General features: G+C 37.2%; 3 protein-coding genes and 1 long non-coding RNA gene across 9 annotated transcripts in view; 2 read left to right on the top strand and 2 right to left on the bottom strand.

Annotated features, from left to right (window-relative positions):
• The window catches only part of LOC124305144 (retinal guanylyl cyclase 2), a 139,258-nt gene extending 135,084 nt beyond the window's left edge, over positions 1-4,174 (top strand). The window contains exon 25 of the mRNA XM_046764224.1: positions 802-4,174. The gene's annotated coding sequence lies outside the window, so the exon portion shown is untranslated. The remainder of the gene's footprint in view (positions 1-801) is intronic.
• A 573-nt stretch (positions 4,175-4,747) lies between these two features.
• On the bottom strand, positions 4,748-9,421 carry LOC124305162 (hyphally-regulated protein-like). 3 transcript variants are annotated; one of them, XM_046764263.1, is made up of 4 exons: positions 9,242-9,421; positions 8,779-8,829; positions 5,909-6,064; positions 4,748-4,901 (listed from the first exon to the last, which is right to left on the bottom strand). In XM_046764263.1, the coding sequence occupies exons 1-4, from the start codon at positions 9,315-9,317 to the stop codon at positions 4,807-4,809; spliced, it is 378 nt and encodes a 125-aa protein (XP_046620219.1). In that variant the 5' UTR covers positions 9,318-9,421; the 3' UTR covers positions 4,748-4,806. The 3 variants fall into 3 exon arrangements, with proteins under 3 accessions (XP_046620219.1, XP_046620220.1, XP_046620221.1); XM_046764264.1 differs by having other exon boundaries at positions 8,779-8,826; XM_046764265.1 differs by lacking the exon at positions 8,779-8,829.
• A 2,858-nt stretch (positions 9,422-12,279) lies between these two features.
• LOC124305159 (eggshell protein 1-like) lies at positions 12,280-16,851 on the bottom strand. Of its 4 annotated transcripts, none has more exons than XM_046764257.1 (4): positions 16,701-16,851; positions 15,785-16,029; positions 13,302-13,805; positions 12,280-12,797 (listed from the first exon to the last, which is right to left on the bottom strand). In XM_046764257.1, exons 1-4 carry the CDS (start codon positions 16,815-16,817, stop codon positions 12,785-12,787), a joined length of 879 nt encoding a protein of 292 aa, XP_046620213.1. In that variant the 5' UTR covers positions 16,818-16,851; the 3' UTR covers positions 12,280-12,784. The 4 variants fall into 4 exon arrangements, with proteins under 4 accessions (XP_046620213.1, XP_046620215.1, XP_046620216.1 ...); XM_046764259.1 differs by having other exon boundaries at positions 16,618-16,774; XM_046764260.1 differs by having other exon boundaries at positions 16,606-16,746.
• Positions 16,852-18,022: 1,171 nt separating this feature from the next.
• Positions 18,023-19,040, top strand: LOC124304373 (uncharacterized). Its single transcript, XR_006908163.1, has 3 exons — positions 18,023-18,599; positions 18,683-18,842; positions 18,942-19,040. It is a non-coding gene; the product is annotated as an uncharacterized LOC124304373 (long non-coding RNA).
• The last annotated feature ends 8,876 nt before the right edge of the window (positions 19,041-27,916 follow it).

Raw genomic sequence — 27,916 nt, 5'->3', positions numbered from 1 at the left:
CAACAGGAATAGAAAATCCTTACAGAATTCGTGGAGGGCTGCGGGACAGCCCAAGCGTTGAAAATTTCAATTAAAAAAGTAAATAAATAATATAGATGTGTGTAATATAGCTGTTCGTGCATATGATGGAGTATTCTGAGATAAATAAATATTAATGCCCTCGTTATATAATATATCAATCTAAAACTTACGATGTGAAACATAAATATACATATAATAATATATACATACGATATATTTTACCGTAGGAGTGAAAAAACCCTGTATAACCAACCTGACTATAATAATTATAACTATAATTCCTGTAGCTAATTTAATCATTTACACACACACACACGCACACACACGTTATACATACATACGTTATATGTATATATACACGTTTCCCCGCACAGCATGTAAATACCTTTTTCTATCGGCCTAAAGTGAAAGAAAATACAAAAAAAAAGAGTAATAATTCTCGATTTATATTCAATTGTAAACTGTTACTATTATTTTTATCATCGTCGGTGTTGCAAGAATGAGTTATAAAAAGAAAGAAAAATTGATCGAGTGTTCGACTGTAATAATTTGTAAAAAAAACGAGCGTCGTCCGCATTTCGTGCACCAATTAAACTCCCGATTTCTGAATTTTTATCACTCCATTATTGTTCTCGCACTTTTGCCGTTAAATTGAACCAATAATTGTGTGAGAATTTTTTTTTTTTCTTCTGTTTCGTGCAACCAGAAAGTCTAAAATTGATTGTGAAGTTTTTTCAAATTTTCTGATTTCTGGTACGATTATTCCATTTTTTTTTCTAGTTCGAAACACTTTCAAAAATCAATCCAAATCCCAAATTTCGGATATCGCTCTTGCCTTGAATTACAGAGCCTCTGATTTGATTACTTGAATTTTGGAGCGAAAACTGTGGAGGACGATGAAAGTCTCAAAATATACTGCGAAGGACAATTATTTATTAACTACGTCTAGTGTGGATATCAATCGATATATAATCAATGATACATAATGCATGATAGATGGTAGATCCTTGAGAGTGCTTCAAATCCGTCTCAACCCGTCCGAAAGAGAATGCAAATCCAAATGTTGATACTATTCTTGTGTAAAAAACAAGGAATCAATCGATATTTTCCAACAATTAAAAACAGAAGCGTAACTATTGTTGAAGTCGGTTTCATTTTTTTTTCAATATTTTTCAATCGATGCAAATCTGTGAAAAAAAAACTTCACCTCTTTCGAAACGGTTTAGAAAATAGATACAACAACTTATTCGAAACATTTGCGAAAGTTTGCGGATTTGTAGACTACCAGTAATCATAATAATAATCATAACAACCTGCGAGGTTGAGACGGTGTAAAAGGGCTCTTAGCGATTAGCGGAACTCTTAAGTGTGACTACAATAAATGTGTGAAAGGGTGAAGCTTGCGGTGATTGGAACACCTTTCCTCTATTATTTTATTAAGTATTTTCCAACGGCTGCAAGCTTCGCCCTAATCCTGCGTCAGCAATAAGTGAAAATAATAAAAGAATAGAAATATTTTGACACATAATGAAGTAAAAGAAAATAAATACATACACTAGTAGTGATAGTAAAAATGATAATGATAATGATGAAAATTAATTCAGCCAAAATGGCACTTGTAATGGAAGTTCAAATTATATACTGCATTATACATAAATGTATATGTAATATATCTATATACATGTATTTGTATGGAAGCGAACGAGGTGATCAAAATTCCGCCTCCCTCATTTGCGTATAATGCAATTTTTAAGAAGTGAAATAATCATAATAATAACAATAGTGATAATAATTACTTATACGTAAGATTCATCAATTTCAATCACTGGTTTATAACACCATCAAAAATGTAGAGGACAATCGTTAGTCGACTTGGAAAAGTTCGTCGGCTGTTGGATATAATATTTCTTTCTACATATATGTATTCCGAATTTTCTATTCTCATTATGGGAAACTATGATCGCGAAAAAAGCAAATGTCGAGACACTCAAAGTTTTTAGTACGATTTTAAAATCAGTCTCAAATTTCTATCCCGTCAATTGTACTATTCATGAAACGAAAAAAACATCATTCATCAAATTTTTCAAAAATCACCGAATGATACCGTCGATTGAGCGAGGGCAAAAATTTGTTATTCAGTTACCGTCGGGAAAAGTTTCAAGTTACATCTGTTCTGTTGATGTAGAAAGTCGTGTGTGATTAATCGTTTTGTGCTGATAAAAGTATTTTTTTAAATTTTTTTTCATCCTTCTCTCTCTCTCTCTCTCTCGCTTTTGCAAACAAATCGCAGCTTGTTGTCGCTTTGAGGATTCTTGGGGATCCCTTCTCTTGGTATTTTATTCACGAAACGTGCGGATCGAGTTAGAAATGGCGAGGCACTCAAGAGAGTAGATCACCGCTGAAAATGAACTCGAAAAATGAATCGCTTTTCTTTTTCCTTCGGCCAATCTTCTTCTGCACAAAAATTTGCGGGAAGGTTATTGCATCGTACGTACAATAAAGAACGTGATAAAATTGCCTCTTGATGGTAGTAAAATTGTAGAAAGAAAATTTTTAAGCCATAGAAGTACCTGATACTACAAATGAAAATATCTTTTTCTCGCCTGTCATCAAACTGTTCAATAACAAATTTTAAGGAACGAAACAAATTAGTTGACAATTATTGTAAGGAATAAATTTTTCAATACGAATTTGGGAAAAGTGGTGAGTAATCGAAAATTCGGAATGTATATACGATGAAATCGAACGCCGATCAACTGGTTCTAGAAGTAGGACCGTGTAGTAAATGAAATGTTAATATAGGCACTGTATGGATATTCTTACAACTGGTGTTACCGTATCATAAAAATTATTAAAATGGATACAATAACCCGAATAATTCTATATTGAATGTTATAAAGAAAAAAAAAAAAAAAAAATCTTATACATATACAAAGAAGAAGAAAAACTACAAAATTTATAAGTATTTACATGTTGTTGAATAGTTGGTGTTATACAATATATTACAGGTATATTTAAATATACAGGATGATTAATAAACACGTGAACTACATATATAGATAATATTATGTATAGAGTCCCCGCAATATATCTATAATATCTTTACATAAATAAATATAATATACTCTGTAAATATATATAGCTTGTATTTTCTAAGACCACGCGAAAAATGTTTATATTTTCGACTATTTCTTACTATATTATTTTACGTTTTAACGTGTACGAATATAGTTGTATTTATACATGTATATTATATAATACTTACAGCTATTGTATTATTATTATTAATTCTCGGTACGATGTATCGGCATAAGTACACGAATGGTATCTTTATTCGGTACCGTAAAAAAAATTTCTAACCTCGAGTACGACGATAATCTATACGATGTTGAACAAAACATTATGAAAAAAAAAAAAAAAAAAAACACTCATCCAGGAAATGTATCAGTATTAATTTTTCAGTCGCTATGTAAATGTACAAGAAAATTAATCCAAAAATTATCGAATACAAAAATATGCGTTGAAATTCTAATCGACCATTTCATTTCGTGTACAAAAGACGTCTGTTGCGATTTTTTCATCAACAATCCGTAACCGAATAAAACTCCTCATATACTGTATGATTTCAGGTAATTTACAAACTTGATCAGCGATGTAATAATAACGTATATTACGTATTATTCTAATCGGATTTAAAGAGAGTAAAAAGATGGGCAGACACTACACGAAGAAAAAGAGCATGAAATACAACGGAGATACAATTATATTTATTCATCAATGTTATAATAATTGTAAACACGTTTATAACTATAAGAAAACTTTTACTGTGAATTAACTCCGTATTTGTATAACCATGATTATTATATATATTTTAGACACCCTGTTGAAAAAAGACGTGAAAAATGGAAGAAAAATTGGTCGGATATTTATGTGTAACAATGCCCTGCGCACTTGACAGCAATAAAGATGATCGCGTTGAGATAAACGAAGATCCATTGGAGATGCAAAATTTGGAAGAAGGAAAAAATGGAACCAATCTTAAAACATCCTTCGGTCTATCATCTCATTTCCGACAAATAATTCAAAGGCCTGAAGTGGGGCCCATTTCTCGGAATTGTCTTAGATTACCTCATCCTTCTTCCTCCACCCACCCCCCCCCCCCCCCCCCCCCCCCGAAAAAATAATTCTAAGAATATACGCTCCAATTAAGAAAACAGGAGGAAGCGAGGATATATCGGACAGACTATTATCACCGTATAAAATTACTTACGCTTCTCTGGTTTCCGCAGTGTCTCAATTCCCGCCTTCAAGTCCAGATAAAATTATAACGTATTCCGTAAACGCTGAAACCTAATACGAGGTAGCGAAATTCAACGCAGTCTCAACGAAATATAATATCCATATTTGATGATAAAGGTCAGTTTATGTCCTATTTTTTGATAGATATCTATTCAGGGCAACAAAACGAAGGTACGATTGCCAGCAGGAATTTCTCTGCGCCTCATTGCTCGTGCTGTTAACTGAAAACTGAGATCAGCTGTTTGCTTTGGCCGGCGCCATGTTGGATTGTGACGGGCTATGTCAGAAAATCTTTCATAACTAAGTTTAGGCACATGAAGGCAAAAGCAAGGTAATTAAAGCAGCGAAAAAAGCAACTTAGAATTGTTACGTTTATTGATTCAATTACTAATCAACCTAATCATTTGTTTTTTCCTCAGCTGCGACTCTATTTCTCCCGGTTTATTAAAGGTAAAAATATCGTCTAGGATAGCCGTTTTCTCCTTCCTATCCTGACGCCCATGCCCACGAATTCGACGAACTGTAAGCTCCATCGCCGTTGTTTCCCGCTGAACTTGCGGCGTTACTGCCGGCACTCGATCCTGGAAAAAGGTTAAAAGTTTTCGTCTTTTGTTGACGACAGTTTTTTGCAAGCTGCGAAAAAGTTTCGAAAAATATTGATCTAACCTGCTGGTGTACTAATATCTGCTGACGTTAACACACGTTTTCTAATTATTATGTTGAAGTATTATATCAATGGCACATAAACTATTTACATGGAAAATTAGAACGGAAACGAAGATTTGCGTTTTATTGTTTAGATACGAAAGAGCGTCCTTCATCCATAATGCGACTGGGATGGCTGTCGACGGCTGGTGAAAGACACTAAACGTCGCTTACATTCTCGTGATTGATGCATCGTATCGCGAGTTTGGAAATTCCTAATATCTTGACAGCCGATCATTCAATTAGATCCGGATTTGTTTCGTTCAAAATTTTATGAGTCGAGCTTCGTTGACATTTCTTTATGAAAATAAACAATAAGAAGCATTTTTATTGCTACTGACAATAATGTTGAACGTTTTACTCAATGACATGTTTTTCGGTGCCCACGATTCCTCGATAACGGTTCAAACAGATTCTTTTAAAATTTGAAATCGAACACTCCTGTCCTATTTACTATGATACCACTTTTTTCAATCATTGTATTTTGGTTTTGATATAATAGAGAGATTCGCGACTTTCTGACGGTACATTGAATTTCAATGTAGTCGTACTGTCACGAAAATACTGAGACCTTGGCAAAGGGGGAAAATTATGCAAGACTACTGTTTCATAATTGGAAGCCAACTGGTTGAACTCTGTTTGAGATATCGTGTGCACCGCAAAATATGTCGCAGGCCTAAATGGTTGGTATGATTATCAATAACAACGCTTCTGAATGAGTTGATTTTCATAAAAAATAAAATACATAAATGAGGCTTGTTCTTCATAATTTTGAGCGACACCAAATCACGATCGAATTGAATAATTGCTTGTCGAGTTATAAGTTCTTAAAGTGCACGCTATTTTCCACCTGTCATTATACTATATAATAACTTATTTTTACCGCTGCCAGAGCCGTTCTGACCACGACTATTGGAATGACTGGCTGCATGACTTTCTCCTTCTGAACCCTCACGCCTCACGAGACTTTTGCTTCCTGCACTCGCTTCACTTTCGATCAGCCCACCAAAATTTCGTCCGCTTTGTGGACCGGACCAATCTACGAAAAAACAGAAAATTCAAGTGTTGAATCTGTTCGAACGCAAGAACAATCTGAAAATTAACAGTTGGGCAGTTGAAAAATATTTTTGCAAGAAATTATTCAAATGTGTGGAAATTATATGATTTTGTTTGTGGTAAAATCTGTCATCCGATTACGAAAGCGAATTTTAAAGTGAATAGTTCAAATTTCTAAAAACCATTTTGGCTGATTCTTTGCACAGTCAATTTTTTCTAGCAAAAGTTTGAATCTCCGATAATTTTATCAACGTATTTTTGTCGGCATCAATCCTTAGATGGCGAAAACAATTTTTGCCTCGCAGACGAGTTAGGATTTTTGATAATCAGTAGAATTGTTTTTGGTACAATAGATTCTTGGCCAGCGAAAACGATGTTTGTAACGAAGAGAAGAATTTTTTGGAAACGTCATCGCACATTTTTTCAGCGAATCGATCCTCCAATTACGAAAACGATTTTTGCAAGAAAAAATTCAATCTCTGAAAATAGTTGCGGTCCGTTCTTTTTGCAATTGATCCTCGAATAGTGAAAACTTTTTTTTTTATAATTTATTTCAAATTCAAAATTCAAATTCCAAATTCCATGAATGTTGCGTTAGATTTTCTATAAAAAACGGTACCTTGATTTAAAATCCGATTTCTATGCACAATTTTCGAATTTTGGATAGATATGACGACTTATTTTTAGTGAAAATCAATGGGCAAAATTTCTGAGAATGCAAGTGTTTTAAAATCTCGATTTAAGTGAAGCTTAAGCTCGTGAATCTTGGTACACACAACTCTTTAATTTTCGCAAGTCGTTGAAAACGATCATCGAGAATCGTTCGTGGAACCTACCCGATGATAACTTACACAAACCATCTGTCAGAGCAAACATAACATCTTCTGAGTTTAGTTGATAATCGACATTCAGTCGCCGTCCAAGATTAAAAGACAATCTCGCGAGGGCGACAGTTTTTTCCCTGCTGTGCTGAACCAAACAGCAAATATCAAATTCATCTAAACAAATCGTTGACCAATATGTAATAATATTCCCCGTCCAACGAAAGTGGCGCTAATTATTTCTGTAAACACTGTAATGATCGTAAATGCTGACAGATCAGTTGTACGCTGTTGCGCTGAGGGACCTTGACCAAACACTGCTTTCACTCCGTCTTAATATTTGTTATCCACGGTTAAGGCCGTTCTCTGGTGTCAATCGGAGACAAAAGTTTGACACACGCTCGACTGACAATCAGTTCGACTGTACACCTAAATGGCACTGTTAGGAAGCCCCATTTTTCAACATTTGTTCTTAATATCATCACGTGTCATATTAGTACTCGGTCACCAAAATCAATCAAAAATTGTTACTGTTATCTTAAATTACATTGTCCCTCTAGCTCGTGACTCGGTTACACCTTTACATGTTAAAACTCGATACTCTAACAGTGAATATCTTCACTTTGGTACCGGCATGGTAATTCAAAATTTTGCGAGTGCATTGAAGATACTGTAAATAGCGCGTGGTCCAAATTTCAAGACAATCGATAGAAAATCGATTTAATGCTGAACTCCCTTAATAACCGAGAAGATTTTGTACCGGCTAAAAGTACGCGCAGAAGCCGTTGTCGAATCGGGGCGGATCGGAACGCCATCTGGTGGTGGCGTCCTGTAACTCACGCGACCGTTAATCGTTCCATGCCTGCAGCAGTACGATTACCTTCGACTCGCTTGAATTTGAAAACAACAAACTGCAGGAAATTATCAGTTGAATGAAATCGTTTAAATTTTTTTCGAGAAAGTATACCTGCAAATCATCGAAACCCATCACACAATGAAGAAAAATGGGGTGACGAATATAGGAAACATCAAATCAAGATCGGTATTTACTTCTTCATTGTTCAGCCAGTTGCTACCGATGAGTGAATAATGCTTTTTTGTATTGTTATTCCTGTTATTTATCATTGTGTGATGCGATTTGCTGATTTTTCATATTGATGTCAGGATGGTTCGACGATGTATCAGACGTGCAATCCGATCAAAAACGCGTTGATACAAAAGTAAATGATATCTCAAAAGCTGCGAGTAGTATGGATAGTTGAATTTATTGAATTTACAAAACATTGCCTGATCGATGTTCTTAAGGCAACCGCAATATTGTGCTACTTTTTCGGGTTACTAGTGATTTTTTTACAGAAACTCAATTAATTACAAAGCGTTTCATGACAGTTGACTCATGTCATAAATTAGCTTCTGAATTATAGCAGCGTTGAGAACTTTTTTTTACGTCGAAGACAGATTTTCAAACTGCCAACCAACTTTTCGAACTCTATTTCACTTTACAAAACTTCATTTCATCACTTTTACGATGGATAAATTTTTTTTCACACGACTATACGCCTGTAAATTTCTGTAATTTTAAATGACGTGGATAAAAATGTAAAATCGGCTGGAACTGAATTACGTGATTTTTACTTTATTTAAAAAAACACGTATTTCAGGATTTCGTTAAGTATCGTTTTCCATTACACGTCTAATTCCATCAACAAAATTTGTTTTGACAGACTAATGAATTTCAAATTATTACCGAAGTTCTGTAATGCCTCTGTACGGGTGCTGGATTACGGGAAAATTTCATTCCAAAATACGCAAAAATCTCCGCGCTGTCAGAATTCGAATTTCAAATTACACACACAGAGAAAATAAAAATACTCACAGTCACCGACAAAACCGGGATTGAAGACATGATGCCTCTTCTCGCGAACTGCAAAAGAGAAAAACGTATTTTTCATAACATTTTTTTCTAGAGTTATCATAATTTTCGAAAGGTAGTTAAAAGTTGCCCCGAAAACACGTAAGATTGTCAAAACGTTTATGAAAATTACCAAAATTTCCTGAGAAATCTAGGAATCGTATTAATTCACAAAGATTTTCAAAGTTGGTATAACTTTGTAAAACGCCGCAAAGACGTCTACACTTTTTTCATTTCTTTTCCGGCATATCATGAAAAAATGGTCAAAACCACGCCTTGCAGACGTCTTTCAAACATAAATAGCTATCCCTTTACTCCTATCCCCCCGGATTTCTATAGTATTTTTCTACGTCTTCGAGGCGTCTTTCAGACCAGCGTGTTGCGAACTTCGATCAACAATTCATGTATAAATTATGAAAAGGCTCACGTTGAACAGAAGCTGCGTCGATGGTGAGAATAACAAAGCTGAGAACAGCGCCGAGTACAAAGAGGGCGGTTTTCATATTGATAGTCAGTTTATTTATACTTTGAATTAAATTTATTCCCTCGTTTATTTGTTTATTTTCAGACGTATACCAATCGTAAATCCCGATTACATGTGCGTTGTTTTCAACCACGGATCAAGATTTATATAGGAAGAAGACCGCTTCCCCTTCCACACTCGGATCCGTTGGACCGGCAAGAATGGCATAGGAACTGCGAGATGATCGAGCTGGGATATTTGGTAGGTCAGGATGACCGCCGGAGGCGATGTTGATCGTTGATTTTTGTGTTTGGATCATTTTCCGTCCGCTCTTACGGCTCTTATTTTATCCCCTATTATCGTCCTGTTGTTTTCTTACCAGGGTTATACATGCGTTTGAGTAACTGTGAAACAGAAAAATTAGAGTAAGAAATGAGAGGATGGAGGAAGGAGGAAGGATCAGAGAAAGAATAAAAGACCTGTTTGTTTTGTTGTACTATTAGCTGCGGGCGGTGGTGAAATTATTTGTGCCATGAGAAATAATTGAGAACTGGAAAACGAACCGTCACGTGTCGACGGTCAGATGCGAATTTTTTCGGTGCAGAAGAGGTTCAAGGCCGCGTAATACGTTTAATCATTATTCACCGCAGCAGAGATTAATCGATAAAAACAAATTCCACCGCGTCAGAGATCTTGTGGTTGTTGATTTTTATTATTCCGCTTTTTGCCCGATCCAACTTTTTCTCTATTTTCCTCAAGCGGTGCAGAAAATGTTTACAAAGAATCCACGGGCATCCTCAGCGCGAGGAAAAAACCCTAAAAACGTCCAGAAAGAGACAGTCAGAAAATCTAGGAAGATGCGATCAATGATTTACTCCACGTACATTCACAGGGTAAATTTCAAGGACAAAGTATGGATGCTACAATTTTAGATTACATGAAAACTCAATTAACCTGTGGAATTTTTTATAATTCTCTTGTTTACCTATACAAGGTGAGTTTTTTTAATTCAACTTTGTCATTCATTGTTTCAACGTCATTGGAAATTTTTTTAATCGATCAATCAAATATTTGGATCAAAATTGCACAAAAATTCGTGATACCAAATTTTCTGTACACATCCTAAAGAGTAGACTCCATGTAATTTTCGAAATTTTTACGTTTCTCATACACTTCTACACTTACCTACTTTTACTTGCATCGACTTTTCTTGCATTGCTTATAGTCTAAACGGAATTATACAAAACCTTGAATAATCGATTAACACAAAACAATTTCGATCCTCGCTGCAGGTTCTGAAACAGGTTCACGGCGATTCAGGTATTTCTCGAAACGCGATGTCAATAATGAACAGTTTCATGAACGACATGTTCGTCAAGATTGCTGGCGAGGCCTCGAAATTGGCGCGTTACAACAAAAAACCGACTATCAGCTCGCGGGAAATTCAAACTGCCGTGCGGCTTCTTCTTCCCGGTGAACTCGCCAAGCACGCTATATCCGAGGGAACGAAAGCCGTTTCGAAATACACGAGCTCGAAATCAATTGAGGCTTGAAAAATGAAGAGAAAACTAAGTCTCGCTTATTATCATACTGTGTGATGGTCGATTTATGTTACGATTTATCACAAGTTGTTCAATTGATATATTTGAAGATTCCAATCCAAGTACTTATAATTTATATATTTTCTCAATTACAATACCTTATTTTTTCAGGCGTTGCCTATATTCTTTATCAATATTTTCAATACTAATAATACCTGTATTGTCTAACGAAAACGAAGAAAATACATTGATAGTGTAATGAATAAATTAATGAATGTCAGTGGAAATGAATAAATTAATTTGAGCCAAAAAATAAAGAAACTTAATTGACTGATTAAAAATTGATGGAGCGTATCTGCGTAAGAATAATATTAAGAAAAAACCAGATTGTTAATTTTTTTTAACACTCACTCCTTCTGCTCACAAATTTGCAAAGTCAATATATTGTCATTAATTTCTTGAAAAAATCTCATCAGGTATAACAGATTCGTGTCTAAAAGAATGTTTCCTCAGTTTGACAAAATGTTTGCAGCCTGATCGTGAGTATGTTTGAGAGTTTAACGAAGAAAATTGGCATGCCCCTCGAGATTCGATTCAATTCTGAAAAATATACAATCTTCCCAAGAAAAACTTGTTTCAGTTATAACTACCAGCGTCAACGCTGTTTTTACCTATTCTCATGGAAGGAATTGACACGGAACGCTTAATTTCGGGATTTTTCGCGCCATTTTTTTCACAATCTTTTTTTCAACTTCGGAAATCGTGACGTATTGTTATACATGTTCTCATAGGTATAATTACGTACAACCTTGGAACGATTGGTTTATACACGTAATACCGATGAAAAAGAAAACTTCCGCATTAAATCCCATTCAATCTCTACAGGCATTATACTGTTGTAATTGTATTAAAATCGGCATTGATCGCTACGCCGTAACATTGACATACGCAATGGATACACGGGTTAAACTGTGAAGCTTAAAATCAATTGTTCGCCAAAAGTTCATCATTCTATGACAATCGTATAGGTAATTACAAGCCGTGATCCCTCTGTTTGATTCTCTAGTTTCAAAGCACTTCGTTTCGTTTCATTTTTTCTTTATTCTTACTACCAAATTTCCCCTAAAAATAGAAATAAATCGCATAAAGTGAGAATGAATTCCTGCCATCTATTTGATTTTAATTGTTTTTTTTTCTTTTTTGTTAGATTTGTAAATGTGTATATGTGTATATGTATGAATGAATAAACAGTTTAACAAAGATTTATCGTGAATCCTAACAATTTACAAAGTAAATAATTGACCGTTGTGACTAATTATTCGAACGTTCGTATGTGTTAATTAACAAATAAACCTGTTAGAATACGAAAAGATAATTTTTAGTAATAGTATTTTATATGACCATTACAATCAATACACATTGGTATCACAGAACATTCACAAAATAAATAAGAATACAATGTACGCAGGTAAGAATTATTTTATTTGTACAAAAATTGACTTAAATAGGATCTATAAATATACATTATTGTATGATACATATGACAAGTATAATATTGTACAACGATAGGTATGTCACAAATATCAAAGTGTAATTATTATCTATAATTGCAAGTGATGATCCGCGATTTATAAACCGTTAAGAATCTATTTTTCAATTCGCTACAGTACATATATTATAATCTCGCATGAATTTGCTTCCGAAATATGTTGCTTGAGGTAAGACTGACAAAGAATAAGATAATTTGAAATAAAAAACCGTATAATATAGTATAAATAATCATCAACTCAAATCAATTTGTGGGGAACAAAAATGTGTACATTAAATAGCTTCTATTGAAAAGTCAATCCTCCATTTTGTAGATTCAGGCCAAAGAAAGAGTAATGAGGTGTTTTTTTCCAATACTCTGAATTCTAGCGCATTTCACTTCGTTTTTCGAAAATCGTTGATTCTTCTTCAGGCACCTTCAGTAAACGTAGCTGTGTGATAAAACGGAAGTTTAGTGTTACTGAAAATTTGATCAAAACAATAATGGTATTCTTGAAAAATTTTGAGGCAATATTTATCGCGCAAGTCTAACTTTAGTAATATTATTAGGTTGTGCGAAGACTAATAACAACTACGAAAAAATGCAAGAAATCCATACAACTGCCAAGAAACTGGATAAATTGTACGGCAACAACAGAAACAACAAATAATTTAATAATTTTCAAGTAACTGATGCAACCACAAAAGACAGGACAAAACGTACGAGAACAGGAACAACAATTGTACAATTTTAAGGAAACTAATTTCACAACAATAAAACAAAATGTGGGCTCTCAAAGAAAACTAATCTTACAAAGATGAGGTAAGTTTTGCTTTTGAGTTAGGTGCTATCAAAAGAAACTTTGTCACCTTTTTAAGGCTAAATTTATGCACTCAGTCTTCTATGAAGGCGGGGAAGGTGATAAAAAAGTAAAAGGTGTTTAAAATATTCTCACCCTCCATTCCCAGCGCCATTTCCCGAAGAACCGCCGACAGAGGCGCTGGCGCTGGCATGAGCTTCACTTGTTACAACGCCAGCGGAAGACGGTCCGAAATTATCACCAGTACTCCAGCTTTGGGCTTGGCTATTGGCGTAGGAATTGGCGTATCCGTTTCCATTTCCGTTTCCCTCGCCGTATGAATTCGCGTTCGCGTTCGCGTTTCCGTTCCAGCCCCAACCATTTCCACGGTGTTCGGTAGGCTCCACGTGTCCGTACGTCGTTTTAACCAAGACGGGCTTCTCGACGTAAACTGGCCTCTCTACGTAGACGGGCTTCGGTACATAAACCTGCTTCTCGACGTAGACCGGCCTATCAACGTAGACAGGTGTCTCAACGTAAACTGGACGCGATACGTAACTTGGGCCGGAACTTTCTTCCCTGTAGTAGCCGTTGTAGCCTCCGCCGTAGTTTCCGCCATAGCCTCCACCACCGTAGCCACCGTGGCCACCCCAACCGTAACTGAAAATTGAGAGGTTAATACCATTGGTTGGTGAAACTGTAATGAGGAAGCACACTGCCAACTCTTGAAGCTTGGTGGCAGCACCATCGTTGGTTCAAAATTCAAATTCAAGCATACAATATTACGTTAAAATTCATTTTCGTTTATAGATGATCTTTTTTCTTCACTTGGAGAAAAGCACCATGGAAAATTAACCTGGTTAAATTCTTCAATCCTCAAAACAATATACTTTTTCATTTTCGAACACCTTGACAACTGTGGTCCCCCGTTAGATGACAGTAACATGTTTACATCTCATCTCGTCTCAAATCAAAAATACAAATGTAATTGTATTTTGTATCCTTCTAACACACGGTAGAAGAAGAATTTTCATTCTCCTTTCTGCATGAGGATTTGAAATTCATTTGAAATTTGAACAACCGAGGTATAAAAGATGACGCTGAAGCAGTGATGATCAGTGTGCTCAGGTTCCTCTTCTCGACACGTCGGAGAATTTGAATTTTACAGCATAACCTGTCTGCATACTTAATCGTGAGGAAACTGAACACATATTTACCGTCAACCGGGCAATATTTACAACTCTTTACATCAACAAAGAGTTTCACACCATACGTGCATTTCGAAACTCGTTTTTCAGATACTTCGCATTGCAGAGACTGAAGGGACTCAAAGCAGACCAGAATTCAGAGTCGGGCTATATCTTGTTACTCCGTTAGAGGGAATTTCGGGAATTTTTCTTGTGTTCCAAACAAAACCTCGTCATGTTTCTTGCGTGATGCGGCTTTCCGTGTATGTCGCATTAGTATTCTACCGCGGCGACGATTACGCTATGGGGAGTCGTTTTCTCTGTATCCAACGTGACTGACCTCCTGCTCTGTCTCATGCTCCGCGACGAATAGTCGTTACGTCATTTACAGTTGTGATTAGCGCCGATTCTTGCCCACAAGTGTGTTCGAGACTTTCAGAAATGTGCTTTGTCGACTTTGTGCAATTTCAGAAAAGTCCAACCAATAGCTCGGGATCAACAAACAATTGTAACAGAATGTTCGACAATAACGTTTTATGGTGTTGTAGAAAGAGGGCAGAATTTTAGTGGCATTGATTTCACTGCATCAGTCCTGAGATATTGAGTATTTTAATTTGAGAAACTTGACGTCAGTAATAATCGTTACTTCTTAGTACGCCAGTGAGAATGTTAATGATAATAAAAATTCTCAACATACAATTTCTAGAAAACGGAATACCATTTCAATCAATTATCAGCAATAAGAGCAACGTCGAAAGTTTTTACAGTAAGTATACTTTCTTTCGTCGCAGACAACGAGGCGGTGAATGGAATGCGTAATAGCTCCGTAAAATTACGTGACATTTCGATGCCGGTGATGAATGATAAGCATGCATTAGTGACGTATGTATCACTAGTATTGAAACACCTCGACGATTGTGTCAGATTCTGGGCGTTGACGTGATCGCAATAAAAATAACTTCACTTCCCAATTTTCAAATTTCCCGCTAGTTCGCCTCTTTCTTTTGGTCAATGATCACGTGATGAAAAAATGTTGGAAACAGATTGTAAGAAATTTTAGAATTCTTGCATGCAATAATTTTATGCCGAATTTTTCAATAACCCTGAAATATGTAAATTGAAAAACGTTTTCAGTCCCTTATGTTGATTCCGTTTAAATCACAACTGTGGAAGAAAAAAAATTTCAACCTACTCTGTTATTCAAGATTTTTGTAGCAGTGAGAGGCGTATTTTTATTCTTATCGTTTTTTTGAATCCCAGTTTTATTCTTATGATTTGTATCAGATGATTTTCAAAAATTCTTTATTCAGCACCGAGAATTTCGGAATTCATAAAGTTTCACACCGCGATTAATTTCACCTTGACAATATATTTTTATCGTATAACCGAACAGATTCCGAATTTTTCAGGGAGTAAAAATTTCGCAGAATCTAAAATATACAAAATTATTACCTCTTAACAGCTCCAAATTCAACGCCTAGACCAAGAGCTCCAAGTCCAAGGAGCTTTTTCTTCAGAAGAAGCGTTCGTTTCGGTCGCACGAGTGCTTCATCGTCGACCGAAACTGCCTCTGGAACAGAATCATCGAGATCCTCGAGCCTAAGCTTCTCCTCTGCGGCTAATTCCTCGCCGAAAACACTGCAGCCCGCAAAACAAAGCGCAATGACGGCCAACGAGAAATAAACTTGGTTCCGCATCTGAAGGATACAAAAAAATATTAAATCAAGGTCAGATTTGGCTTGGGTGAAAGTAAGAGTTGAATGAATCTGGTCAGTTGAAATATAAATATTTACAAATTTGTAGAGGAAAGTTTTCCAATATTCCAACCCGAAAAATTTGGATGAGAAGATGAAATTTTAGAAAGATAATAAAATACAAGAGACAGAATATTGGATTTTCAAAACTGCGAAAATCAGTTCAACAGAATTTTGAAAATATTGAAAGTTAAAGTATACAAAAGTTGAAATATAAAAAGGTCAAAGTATAGAAAGCGATGATTTAGATTAGAATGAGTAAGAATATAGTAGAGTTCGAACAATTTTATTTTCTAATTTTCTTCACTTCGACTTTGTAGATTTTGAAAATTCTATCAAATAGATTATCTCGTTCTTGAAACATTCTTACTTTCACCGGAAAATTCTCAGTTTCTTAATGGAAGATAAAAAAAATAGTAATCTCGAACGGATAAGAATGACTGAAAAATACGAAACGAATAATCCCGGAAAGATGAGCAATTTACAATACCATAAAACTGATTCGGTCTTATAACATACAGACCCACGAACCTCGAATAATAACTTCGTAAAATCCCACAGCAGCACACAAGTTGAACTTAAAAAAGAATTGAAAACCGAAAAATGATTTATACTTTTCGATCTTCTTCACTGCGGACGGTATCGACCAGTGTACCCGGATGATATCTGCTTCTGGATCTTATATAGTGGGTAGTAGGTATGGTTTTGTGTCTGGCGAAAAATCCCACCATCGGATAATCGGTAGATGTTTGTTTTAGCGCTGTATCCCAGCGTTTGCATGGCGTCCCTCTCCACTTTTCGCATCTTTGACTAGCGCTGCGACGGTGGACGGAAAGACCGAGGAACAGACATACCTGGTTTAAAACGTCATCGACGTCATCTCTTCGTATTTCCCAGCCACGCGAATTACACATTGATGCATGCGGTGCGTCCAGCTCAGGGACAGATCTTCACTCGAAACAATTCAACCTCACAATTCGTGTAAAGTCTGTTGAAGTGAAGTCGGCTCGACTGCAATGCAATTCACTTCAATTTTAAATTGAAATTGTCGTTGCTATTTCGAACAGAATTTGAACTACACGGGAATAAAAGAAAGTGATTCGTCGATTTAATTGAAGTAAATGAAGTAGCATCATGCCGACTGAAGCCTATTGGTAACAAATAAAAGTGAATCTGGTTTCAAAATCAACCCAAACAGTAAAAAAAGCGTGAAGCAGATTGGATTCCAAGATTTGATCAGAGTAAAACTAAGTAGAACCAAGTTTAATTTTCGTAAACTAAATAATTGTAGACTTTAATATCAAGCAGATTTTACAAGTCGACTTACAGTGTAGAACGATGGGCAAATCAGCCTGATCAAGATTGAATAATTATAACAAAATGAATCCATCGTAAAAATATGAATCATAATATATAATTGAAGATTGAATTGAAGTAGAATCAAGTTTTAATGAATCGAATTGAAAATAAAAAAACTGGGGAAAACGCAAAAATCTGTGCTTTCGGTTTTCTGCTGGAAAACGTTTTGATCCGGGGGGGGGGGGGGCATGTAGATCCGACCCTGAACGATGGGGCCGAAGATTATACTCCGGCACACAATGGCATGTATTTAAGTAGCGGGTTTTCCGTCGAGCAGCCTTGTCCACCAGATCCGGTATTCAGTTGGTTGCTTTGAGTGCTTAGAAGGCGCGAGCTCGCCGCCTCGCCCACGTCGATATTAGAATGACCTTCTTTACCCGCAGCATAATCGCATCGATATAAGATGTATGATTATTATTAACGATCTTTTTTATATGAAAGAAAACTCGTTTCAGTAGTAAATATTACGAGACGTTCAGCGGAGTGAATAACAAATTTTCGATTGCTCTTGTCCGTTTTATTTTATTTGTTTATTTGTTTTTTTCTTCGGGTTGAGAACCTACCAGGAATTCGTAGGTGAACTCATGATGCGACGCGTTCGGTTTCTGGGGAAAACCGGAGATCCTTGAGCGCAAATTGCACACTTATCACATGTGCAAATACGAATAGATGCCGGGGATAAACAGAGGTAACTACAAACGGGTCAAACATCATCTTGAAAAACGACAATTATAAAAATTGCGAAGATTGTGGTCATCGCACAACAGCTGCTGACGTGAGCTCAACCGATAAACAACAAACGATAAAATTAACGTTACACTGTGAACCGTGTGCAGTGTACTGGACATATTATCCATTTATTGGAGGGTGTTTAGCAATATGGCGTCGTCAAAAGTGATCAGCTGATCATCGATCCAGCTTATTACACCAATATAGAGGCACTGAAGGATTCTTACTGGCTTTCGGACTGCCGTTTTGATACATTGAGTCAATTGTAAGTGAAATATTGGATCCACAATTCGGTTTATCTGCATGTGACGTTTTTCTTTGTTCACGGTTTAGTTATTTAGTTCGTATATAACTTATCCAACTATGAGTAAGCGGAGGATAGATTAATCACGAACATAATAATACGTTGACGAAGAACAGAAAAGGTATTTAAATATTTATATTTTTTTCTCATAACAATGTGTCTTGGATCTATTACTGTGAGTAGGAGAACACTTTTCGGTTTTAGGCTATAAAGTGGGAAGTTTCGAAAATTTTGGAACAAAATTGGTATCTGGTATAGGAATTTGTTCAGATGTCTTAATTTTTTGCGACAAAACTGAAGAAATAAACTGGTGAAATCTGCACTAAGGTACAACGCAGTCGAGTACCCGGAAACATGCCCTCATGTATGTACATGAAACACGATGCGTCGAGTGTCATTTATTGCAAACTAATTATTGTAAAATCAGCGATTGATTATTATTTCTGTCTGAAACTTGATTCAGGGTTGAAAAGGTGCGCATGCTGACTTCAGCATTGAAAATGCTTGTACAATGGAAAAACGGGTTCGGCTGGAATCCCTAGTGGGAGGTTCAGGAAGAGATTGTAATGGTTCAAATATCACCGCGCAATGAAGACGGCACGATCGGATTAGGCTAGACCCAGGGAGTGGGGAACCTGGTCAAATTTGAGAAGGAGAAAATTAAGGGGGCTTGGTCTACGTCTCTCCAGGAGGAAGGAGGTGCGGAGGTGTTCCTCTCTGAAATAGTCGACTAACTGAGAATAAAGGAAATCTAAACTGCGAGGACATACCTGTTAAATTAAAAATTAAAACACTCGAAAAGCCAAGCAAATTTAAAAAGAGACGATAAACGAAGAACATTAAAAGTGCAATAAACAAATATAGTGCCTCGACGAAAAACCGTTATTGACAATACATTATAATTTCAACGATATCCACCCATTTTAACAAAATACACTGTTTTTAACCATATACACTAATTTTAACAATATACACCATTTTAACTATATACACCTGGAATGAATGAATTGATGAATGAATGAATTTTAAACATAATGACGGCTCATGTGTAGTCATATTTATAAATGAATTAAAATTTGCACTCTACTCCTCATACTTTGTAAAAGATTTTTAATATAGATTTCGCCTCATTTTTAATTTTCAAATAATCTTATAAGATGTTACACGGAAACGACCACGCTATGATTGGTCGAGCGCCTGCCCGACCAGTTCGCCAATGGTTCTGATCGGTGCACCGGCGTATGCTGGCTTATCAACGCTGGATCGACTTATTATAAGATAAATGCGAGCATCAGTATATTCGACTGTTAGTATTCCTGCTGAATGCCGTGTAGTAAGATCGAATTTGGCAAGAATAACAAGTTCTGATAAGGATTTTTTGAAATGGTTGTTGTCACTGCTTTCGTCGGCATTGGTATAGATTAGTGTGTTTTAGTTAGTATGATCGTTGTTCATCTATGTAAGATTGCAAGATTTTTTGTTATATTTAAAATGAATATGTGATTTGTCTTTATGTCTGTTCTGTTACTAGTGTAGAATATGAATATGTCTATATCCTAGTTACTGATAAATGCCATAAAATCTACTATTATGTTTATGCTATGACTTTGTAACTACATATTCGATGCCTATAATTGTAAGAAGTAACACCTTGTGTAATATATGTAAATTATTTGTGGTAAAATGTGAAGCTCACTTCTTTGGATTCTCAAGAGAAATTTTGAGGATTTTCTATTCAGCTGAAAGAAGACTTTGACTGAAGAATATGAAGACAGTTGCCCTAATGGGCTTTAGCGTGTCAACCGAAATTCGATGTGCGCTTGCGCTCCCTGAGATGTTCCAACGGTAGAGTTGAGAACTTATTGCAGAACATTAGAGAGTTACCGATTTTGACATGATGCTGGCTGCATTCACCTTCCGAGTACCAAAGTCTTCGCAATGGTGAGCCCAAGCCGGTACCTTGCCTGGGAGTACTTACCGACTTGTCAGCGATGCAAGAAATTGATAATGAAAATAAATTTCTTCCAAAATTCGTAGAAAAACAATGATTTAATTATAGTATAGGACCCCGAGAAAAGAATGTATACGTAGATCATACATAATAATAGATCAGATGTGATGATAATAAACAGACCGAAACGTATATATGTGTACGCAGTTGTTGTACATACGATACTAATATGTGTGACCCATTTCCCAGGAAACAAACTAGATTATCTACAATGATACGGCTGTAACATGAAAATTAAACAATTATTCATTTTCAAATGAAATTCTATTAGACACGCGCTCGATGTATTCCATGGCATTGTTATTCATAATTATTCCAACAACTTTTCATTTGCTCTCTCGATCTTGAATTTTCGTAGGCGCAATATCGAAACACTGTTGTAGCTAGTCGCAAGTGAAGTATCTATGTTGGGTAGAAGAGCAGAATGGTTTTTCGAAAAGTGTTCGAATGAAAAGGTTTGGCACTATTCCGACGTAATTTTGCGAAAGAAATAGATAACGCGCAGTATCGATACGCTGCGAGCAACGGGTCAAAAGTTGCAGACGAAAAACCAGAACCTGTGTTTTTCACATTTTTCGGCTGGTGATCTTTTCGTCATCATTTCTCTCCTGTTTGTCCCACGCTCTTTTCGCTGCGTTTTCCAAGTTCCTGGGGGTCCAATTGGTCGAAAAAGGGTCATACGAATCAATTCTGAGACGGAAGATTTTTTGGTCGAAAAAAAAGGAAGGTTAACCCCTTTGTATTTTTGGCAAGAATTTTCGAGATTTTCAAAAGTGCTGGAATAAATTCTTTCTGGCACAATTCTGACGTAATTTTGCGAGAGAAATCGATTAGGCGCAGTCCCGATACGCTGCGAGCGACGGATCAAAAGTTGGAGCCAAAAAACAAAAACTAGTATTTTCGACATTTTTCAGCTAGTGCTTTTCTCTTCGTAATTTCTCCCCTGTTGGTCCCACGCTCTTTTCGCTGCGTTTTCCGAGTTCCTGGGGGTCCAATTGGTCGAAAAAGAATCATACGAATCAATTCTGAGACGGAAGATTTTTTGGTCGAAAAAAAAGGAAGGTTAACCCCTTTGTATTTTTGGCAAGAATTTTCGAGATTTTCAAAAGTGCTGGAATTAATTCTTTCTGGCACAATTCTGACGTAATTTTGCGAGAGAAATCGTTTAGGCGCAGTCCCAATACGCTGCGAGCGACGGATCAAAAGTTGGAGCCAAAAAACAAAAACTAGTATTTTCGACATTTTTCAGCTGGTGCTTTTCTCTTCGTAATTTCTCTCCTGTTGGTCCCACGCTCTTTTCGCTGCGTTTTCCGAGTTCCTGGGGGTCCAATTGGTCGAAAAAGGGTCATACGAATCAATTCTGAGACGGAAGATTTTTTGGTCGAAAAAAAAAGGAAGGTTAACCCCTTTGTATTTTTGGCAAGAATTTTCGAGATTTTCAAAAGTGCTGGAATAAATTCTTTCTGGCACAATTCTGACGTAATTTTGCGAGAGAAATCGATTAGGCGCAGTCCCAATACACTGCGAGCGACGGATCAAAAGTTGGAGCCAAAAAACAAAAACTAGTATTTTCGACATTTTTCAGCAGGTGCTTTTCCCTTCGTAATTTCTCTCCTGTTGGTCCCACGCTCTTTTCGCTGCGTTTTCCAAGTTCCTGGGGGTCCAATTGGTCGAAAAAGGGTCATACGAATCAATTCTGAGACGGAAGATTTTTTGGACGAAAAAAAAGGAAGGTTAACCCCTTTGTATTTTTGGCAAGAATTTTCGAGATTTTCAAAAGTGCTGGAATTAATTCTTTCTGGCACAATTCTGACGTAATTTTGCGAGAGAAATCGATTAGGCGCAGTCCCAATACGCTGCGAGCGACGGATCAAAAGTTGGAGCCAAAAAACAAAAACTAGTATTTTCGACATTTTTCAGCTGGTGCTTTTCTCTTCGTAATTTCTCTCCTGTTGGTCCCACGCTCTTTTCGCTGCGTTTTCCGAGTTCCTGGGGGTCCAATTGGTCGGAAAAGGGTCATACGAATCAATTCTGAGACGGAAGATTTTTTGGTCGAAAAAAAAGGAAGGTTAACCCCTTTGTATTTTTGGCAAGAATTTTCGAGATTTTCAAAAGTGCTGGAATAAATTCTTTCTGGCACAATTCTGACGTAATTTTGCGAGGGAAATCGATTAGGCGCAGTCCCAATACGCTGCGAGCAACGGATCTAAAGTTGGAGCCAAAAAACAAAAACTAGTAATTTTGACATTTTTCAGCAGGTGCTTTTCCCTTCGTAATTTCTCTCCTGTTGGTCCCACGCTCTTTTCGCTGCGTTTTCCAAGTTCCTGGGGGTCCAATTGGTCGAAAAAGGGTCATACGAATCAATTCTGAGACGAAATATTTTTTGGTCGAAAAAAAAGGAAGGTTAACCCCTTTGTATTTTTGGCCAAAATTTTCGAGATTTTGAAAAGTGCTGGAATAAATTCTTTCTGGCACAATTCTGACGTGATTTTGCGAGAGAAATCGATTAGGCGCAGTCCCAATACGCTGCGAGCAACGGATCAAAAGTTGGAGCCAAAAAACGAAAACTAGTATTTTCGACATTTTTCAGCAGGTGCTTTTCTCTTCGTAATTTCTCTCCTGTTGGTCCCACGCTCTTTTCGCTGCGTTTTCCGAGTTCCTGGGGGTCCAATTGGTCGAAAAAGGGTCATACGAATCAATTCTAAGACGGAAGATTTTTTGGTCGAAAAAAAAGAAAGGTTAACCCCTTTGTATTTTTAGCAAGAATTTTCGAGATTTTAAAAAGTGCTGGAATAAATTCTTTCTGGCACAATTCTGACGTAATTTTGCGAGAGAAATCGATTGGGCGCAGTCCCAATACGCTGCGAGCAACGGATCAAAAGTTGGAGCCAAAAAACGAAAACTAGTATTTTCGACATTTTTCAGCAGGTGCTTTTCTCTTCGTAATTTCTCTCCTGTTGGTCCCACGCTCTTTTCGCTGCGTTTTCCAAGTTCCTGGGGGTCCAATAGGTCGAAAAAGGGTCATACGAATCAATTCTGAGACGAGAGATTTTTTGGTCGAAAAAAAAAGAAGGTTAACCCCTTTGTATTTTTGGCCAAAATTTTCGAGATTTTGAAAAGTGCTGGAATAAATTCTTTCTGGCACAATTCTGACGTAATTTTGCGAGAGAAATCGATTGGGCGCAGTCCCAATACGCTGCGAGCAACGGATCAAAAGTTGGAGCCAAAAAACGAAAACTATTATTTTTGACATTTTTCAGCAGGTGCTTTTCCCTTCGTAATTTCTCTCCTGTTGGTCCCACGCTCTTTTCGCTGCGTTTTCCAAGTTCCTGGGGGTCCAATTGGTCGAAAAAGGGTCATACGAATCAATTCTGAGACGAAATATTTTTTGGTCGAAAAAAAAGGAAGGTTAACCCCTTTGTATTTTTGGCAAGAATTTTCGAGATTTTAAAAAGTGCTGGAATAAATTCTTTCTGGCACAATTCTGACGTAATTTTGCGAGAGAAATCGATTGGGCGCAGTCCCAATACGCTGCGAGCAACGGATCAAAAGTTGGAGCCAAAAAACGAAAACTAGTATTTTCGACATTTTTCAGCAGGTGCTTTTCCCTTCGTAATTTCTCTCCTGTTGGTCCCACGCTCTTTTCGCTGCGTTTTCCAAGTTCCTGGGGGTCCAATAGGTCGAAAAAGGGTCATACGAATCAATTCTGAGACGAAATATTTTTTGGTCGAAAAAAAAGGAAGGTTAACCCCTTTGTATTTTTGGCCAAAATTTTCGAGATTTTGAAAAGTGCTGGAATAAATTCTTTCTGGCACAATTCTGACGTGATTTTGCGAGAGAAATCGATTAGGCGCAGTCCCAATACGCTGCGAGCAACGGATCAAAAGTTGGAGCCAAAAAACGAAAACTAGTATTTTCGACATTTTTCAGCAGGTGCTTTTCTCTTCGTAATTTCTCTCCTGTTGGTCCCACGCTCTTTTCGCTGCGTTTTCCGAGTTCCTGGGGGTCCAATTGGTCGAAAAAGGGTCATACGAATCAATTCTAAGACGGAAGATTTTTTGGTCGAAAAAAAAGAAAGGTTAACCCCTTTGTATTTTTGGCAAGAATTTTCGAGATTTTAAAAAGTGCTGGAATAAATTCTTTCTGGCACAATTCTGACGTAATTTTGCGAGAGAAATCGATTGGGCGCAGTCCCAATACGCTGCGAGCAACGGATCAAAAGTTGGAGCCAAAAAACGAAAACTATTATTTTTGACATTTTTCAGCAGGTGCTTTTCCCTTCGTAATTTCTCTCCTGTTGGTCCCACGCTCTTTTCGCTGCGTTTTCCAAGTTCCTGGGGGTCCAATTGGTCGAAAAAGGGTCATACGAATCAATTCTAAGACGGAAGATTTTTTGGACGAAAAAAAAGGAAGGTTAACCCCTTTGTATTTTTGGCAAGAATTTTCGAGATTTTGAAAAGTGCTGGAATAAATTCTTTCTGGCACAATTCTGACGTAATTTTGCGAGGGAAATCGATTAGGCGCAGTCCCAATACGCTGCGAGCAACGGATCTAAAGTTGGAGCCAAAAAACAAAAACTAGTATTTTCGACATTTTTCAGCAGGTGCTTTTCCCTTCGTAATTTCTCTCCTGTTGGTCCCACGCTCTTTTCGCTGCGTTTTCCAAGTTCCTGGGGGTCCAATTGGTCGAAAAAGGGTCATACGAATCAATTCTGAGACGGAAGATTTTTTGGACGAAAAAAAAGGAAGGTTAACCCCTTTGTATTTTTGGCAAGAATTTTCGAGATTTTCAAAAGTGCTGGAATAAATTCTTTCTGGCACAATTCTGACGTAATTTTGCGAGGGAAATCGATTAGGCGCAGTTCCAATACGCTGCGAGCAACGGATCTAAAGTTGGAGCCAAAAAACAAAAACTAGTATTTTTGACATTTTTCAGCAGGTGCTTTTCCCTTCGTAATTTCTCTCCTGTTGGTCCCACGCTCTTTTCGCTGCGTTTTCCAAGTTCCTGGGGGTCCAATTGGTCGAAAAAGGGTCATACGAATCAATTCTGAGACGAAATATTTTTTGGTCGAAAAAAAAGGAAGGTTAACCCCTTTGTATTTTTGGCCAAAATTTTCGAGATTTTGAAAAGTGCTGGAATAGATTCTTTCTGGCACAATTCTGACGTGATTTTGCGAGAGAAATCGATTAGGCGCAGTCCCAATACGCTGCGAGCAACGGATCAAAAGTTGGAGCCAAAAAACGAAAACTAGTATTTTCGACATTTTTCAGCAGGTGCTTTTCTCTTCGTAATTTCTCTCCTGTTGGTCCCACGCTCTTTTCGCTGCGTTTTCCGAGTTCCTGGGGGTCCAATAGGTCGAAAAAGGGTCATACGAATCAATTCTAAGACGGAAGATTTTTTGGTCGAAAAAAAAGAAAGGTTAACCCCTTTGTATTTTTGGCAAGAATTTTCGAGATTTTAAAAAGTGCTGGAATAAATTCTTTCTGGCACAATTCTGACGTAATTTTGCGAGAGAAATCGATTGGGCGCAGTCCCAATACGCTGCGAGCAACGGATCAAAAGTTGGAGCCAAAAAACGAAAACTAGTATTTTCGACATTTTTCAGCAGGTGCTTTTCCCTTCGTAATTTCTCTCCTGTTGGTCCCACGCTCTTTTCGCTGCGTTTTCCAAGTTCCTGGGGGTCCAATAGGTCGAAAAAGGGTCATACGAATCAATTCTGAGACGAGAGATTTTTTGGTCGAAAAAAAAGGAAGGTTAACCCCTTTGTATTTTTGGCCAAAATTTTCGAGATTTTGAAAAGTGCTGGAATAAATTCTTTCTGGCACAATTCTGACGTAATTTTGCGAGAGAAATCGATTGGGCGCAGTCCCAATACGCTGCGAGCAACGGATCAAAAGTTGGAGCCAAAAAACGAAAACTATTATTTTTGACATTTTTCAGCAGGTGCTTTTCCCTTCGTAATTTCTCTCCTGTTGGTCCCACGCTCTTTTCGCTGCGTTTTCCAAGTTCCTGGGGGTCCAATTGGTCGAAAGAGGGTCATACGAATCAATTCTGAGAGGAAAGATTTTTTGGTCGAAAAAAAAGGAAGGTTAACCCCTTTGTATTTTTGGCCAAAATTTTCGAGATTTTGAAAAGTGCTGGAATAAATTCTTTCTGGCACAATTCTGACGTAATTTTGCGAGAGAAATCGATTGGGCGCAGTCCCAATACGCTGCGAGCAACGGATCAAAAGTTGGAGCCAAAAAACGAAAACTAGTATTTTCGACATTTTTCAGCAGGTGCGTTTCTCATCGTAATTTCTCTCCTGTTAGTCCCACGCTCTTTTCGCTGCGTTTTCCGAGTTCCTGGGGGTCCAATTGGTCGAAAAAGGGTCATACGAATCAATTCTGAGACGGAAGATTTTTATGGTCGAAAAAAAAGGAAGGTTAACCCCTTCGTATTTTTGGCAAAAATTTTCGAGATTTTGAAAAGTGCTGGAATAAATTCTTTCTGGCACAATTCTGACGTAATTTTGCGAGTGAAATCGATTAGGCGCAGTCCCAATACGCTGCGAGCAACGGATCAAAAGTTGGAGCCAAAAAACAAAAACTATTATTTTTGACATTTTTCAGCAGGTGCTTTTCCCTTCGTAATTTCTCTCCTGTTGGTCCCACGCTCTTTTCGCTGCGTTTTCCAAGTTCCTGGGGGTCCAATTGGTCGAAAAAGGGTCATAATAATCAATTCTGAGACGAAAGATTTTTTGGTCGAAAAAAAAGGAAGGTTAACCCCTTTGTATTTTTGGCCAAAATTTTCGAGATTTTAAAAAGTGCTGGAATAAATTCTTTCTGGCACAATTCTGACGTGATTTTGCGAGAGAAATCGATTAGGCGCAGTCCCAATACGCTGCGAGCAACGGATCAAAAGTTGGAGCCAAAAAACGAAAACTAGTATTTTCGACATTTTTCAGCAGGTGCTTTTCTCTTCGTAATTTCTCTCCTGTTGGTCCCACGCTCTTTTCGCTGCGTTTTCCGAGTTCCTGGGGGTCCAATTGGTCGAAAAAGGGTCATACGAATCAATTCTAAGACGGAAGATTTTTTGGTCGAAAAAAAAGAAAGGTTAACCCCTTTGTATTTTTAGCAAGAATTTTCGAGATTTTAAAAAGTGCTGGAATAAATTCTTTCTGGCACAATTCTGACGTAATTTTGCGAGAGAAATCGATTGGGCGCAGTCCCAATACGCTGCGAGCAACGGATCAAAAGTTGGAGCCAAAAAACGAAAACTAGTATTTTCGACATTTTTCAGCAGGTGCTTTTCTCTTCGTAATTTCTCTCCTGTTGGTCCCACGCTCTTTTCGCTGCGTTTTCCGAGTTCCTGGGGGTCCAATTGGTCGGGAAAGGGTCATACAAATCAATTCTGAGACGAAAGATTTTTTGGTCAAAAAAAAAGGA

Source organism: Neodiprion virginianus, chromosome 5, assembly GCF_021901495.1.
Source record: "Neodiprion virginianus isolate iyNeoVirg1 chromosome 5, iyNeoVirg1.1, whole genome shotgun sequence".
Classification (NCBI taxonomy): Eukaryota; Metazoa; Arthropoda; class Insecta; order Hymenoptera; family Diprionidae; genus Neodiprion; species Neodiprion virginianus.
Note: the sequence above shows the minus strand (reverse complement) of the source record. Positions and strands in the feature narration are given on the sequence as shown.

Coding starts and splice junctions, on each gene's coding strand:
- LOC124305162 (XM_046764263.1), bottom strand. CDS start 9,317: ATGAAAACCGCCCTCTTTGTACTCGGCGCTGTTCTCAGCTTTGTTATT. Junction 8,830..9,241: donor CGACGCAGCTTCTGTTCAAC/GTGAGCCTTTTC, acceptor TTTTCTCTTTTG/CAGTTCGCGAGAAGAGGCAT. Junction 4,902..5,908: donor TCAGAACGGCTCTGGCAGCG/GTAAAAATAAGT, acceptor ACCTTTTTCCAG/GATCGAGTGCCGGCAGTAAC.
- LOC124305159 (XM_046764257.1), bottom strand. CDS start 16,817: ATGGTGGGATTTTTCGCCAGACACAAAACCATACCTACTACCCACTAT. Junction 16,030..16,700: donor GCAGTGAAGAAGATCGAAAA/GTATAAATCATT, acceptor TGTATCCTTCAG/ATGCGGAACCAAGTTTATTT. Junction 13,806..15,784: donor GAATTTGGAGCTGTTAAGAG/GTAATAATTTTG, acceptor CTCAATTTTCAG/TTACGGTTGGGGTGGCCACG.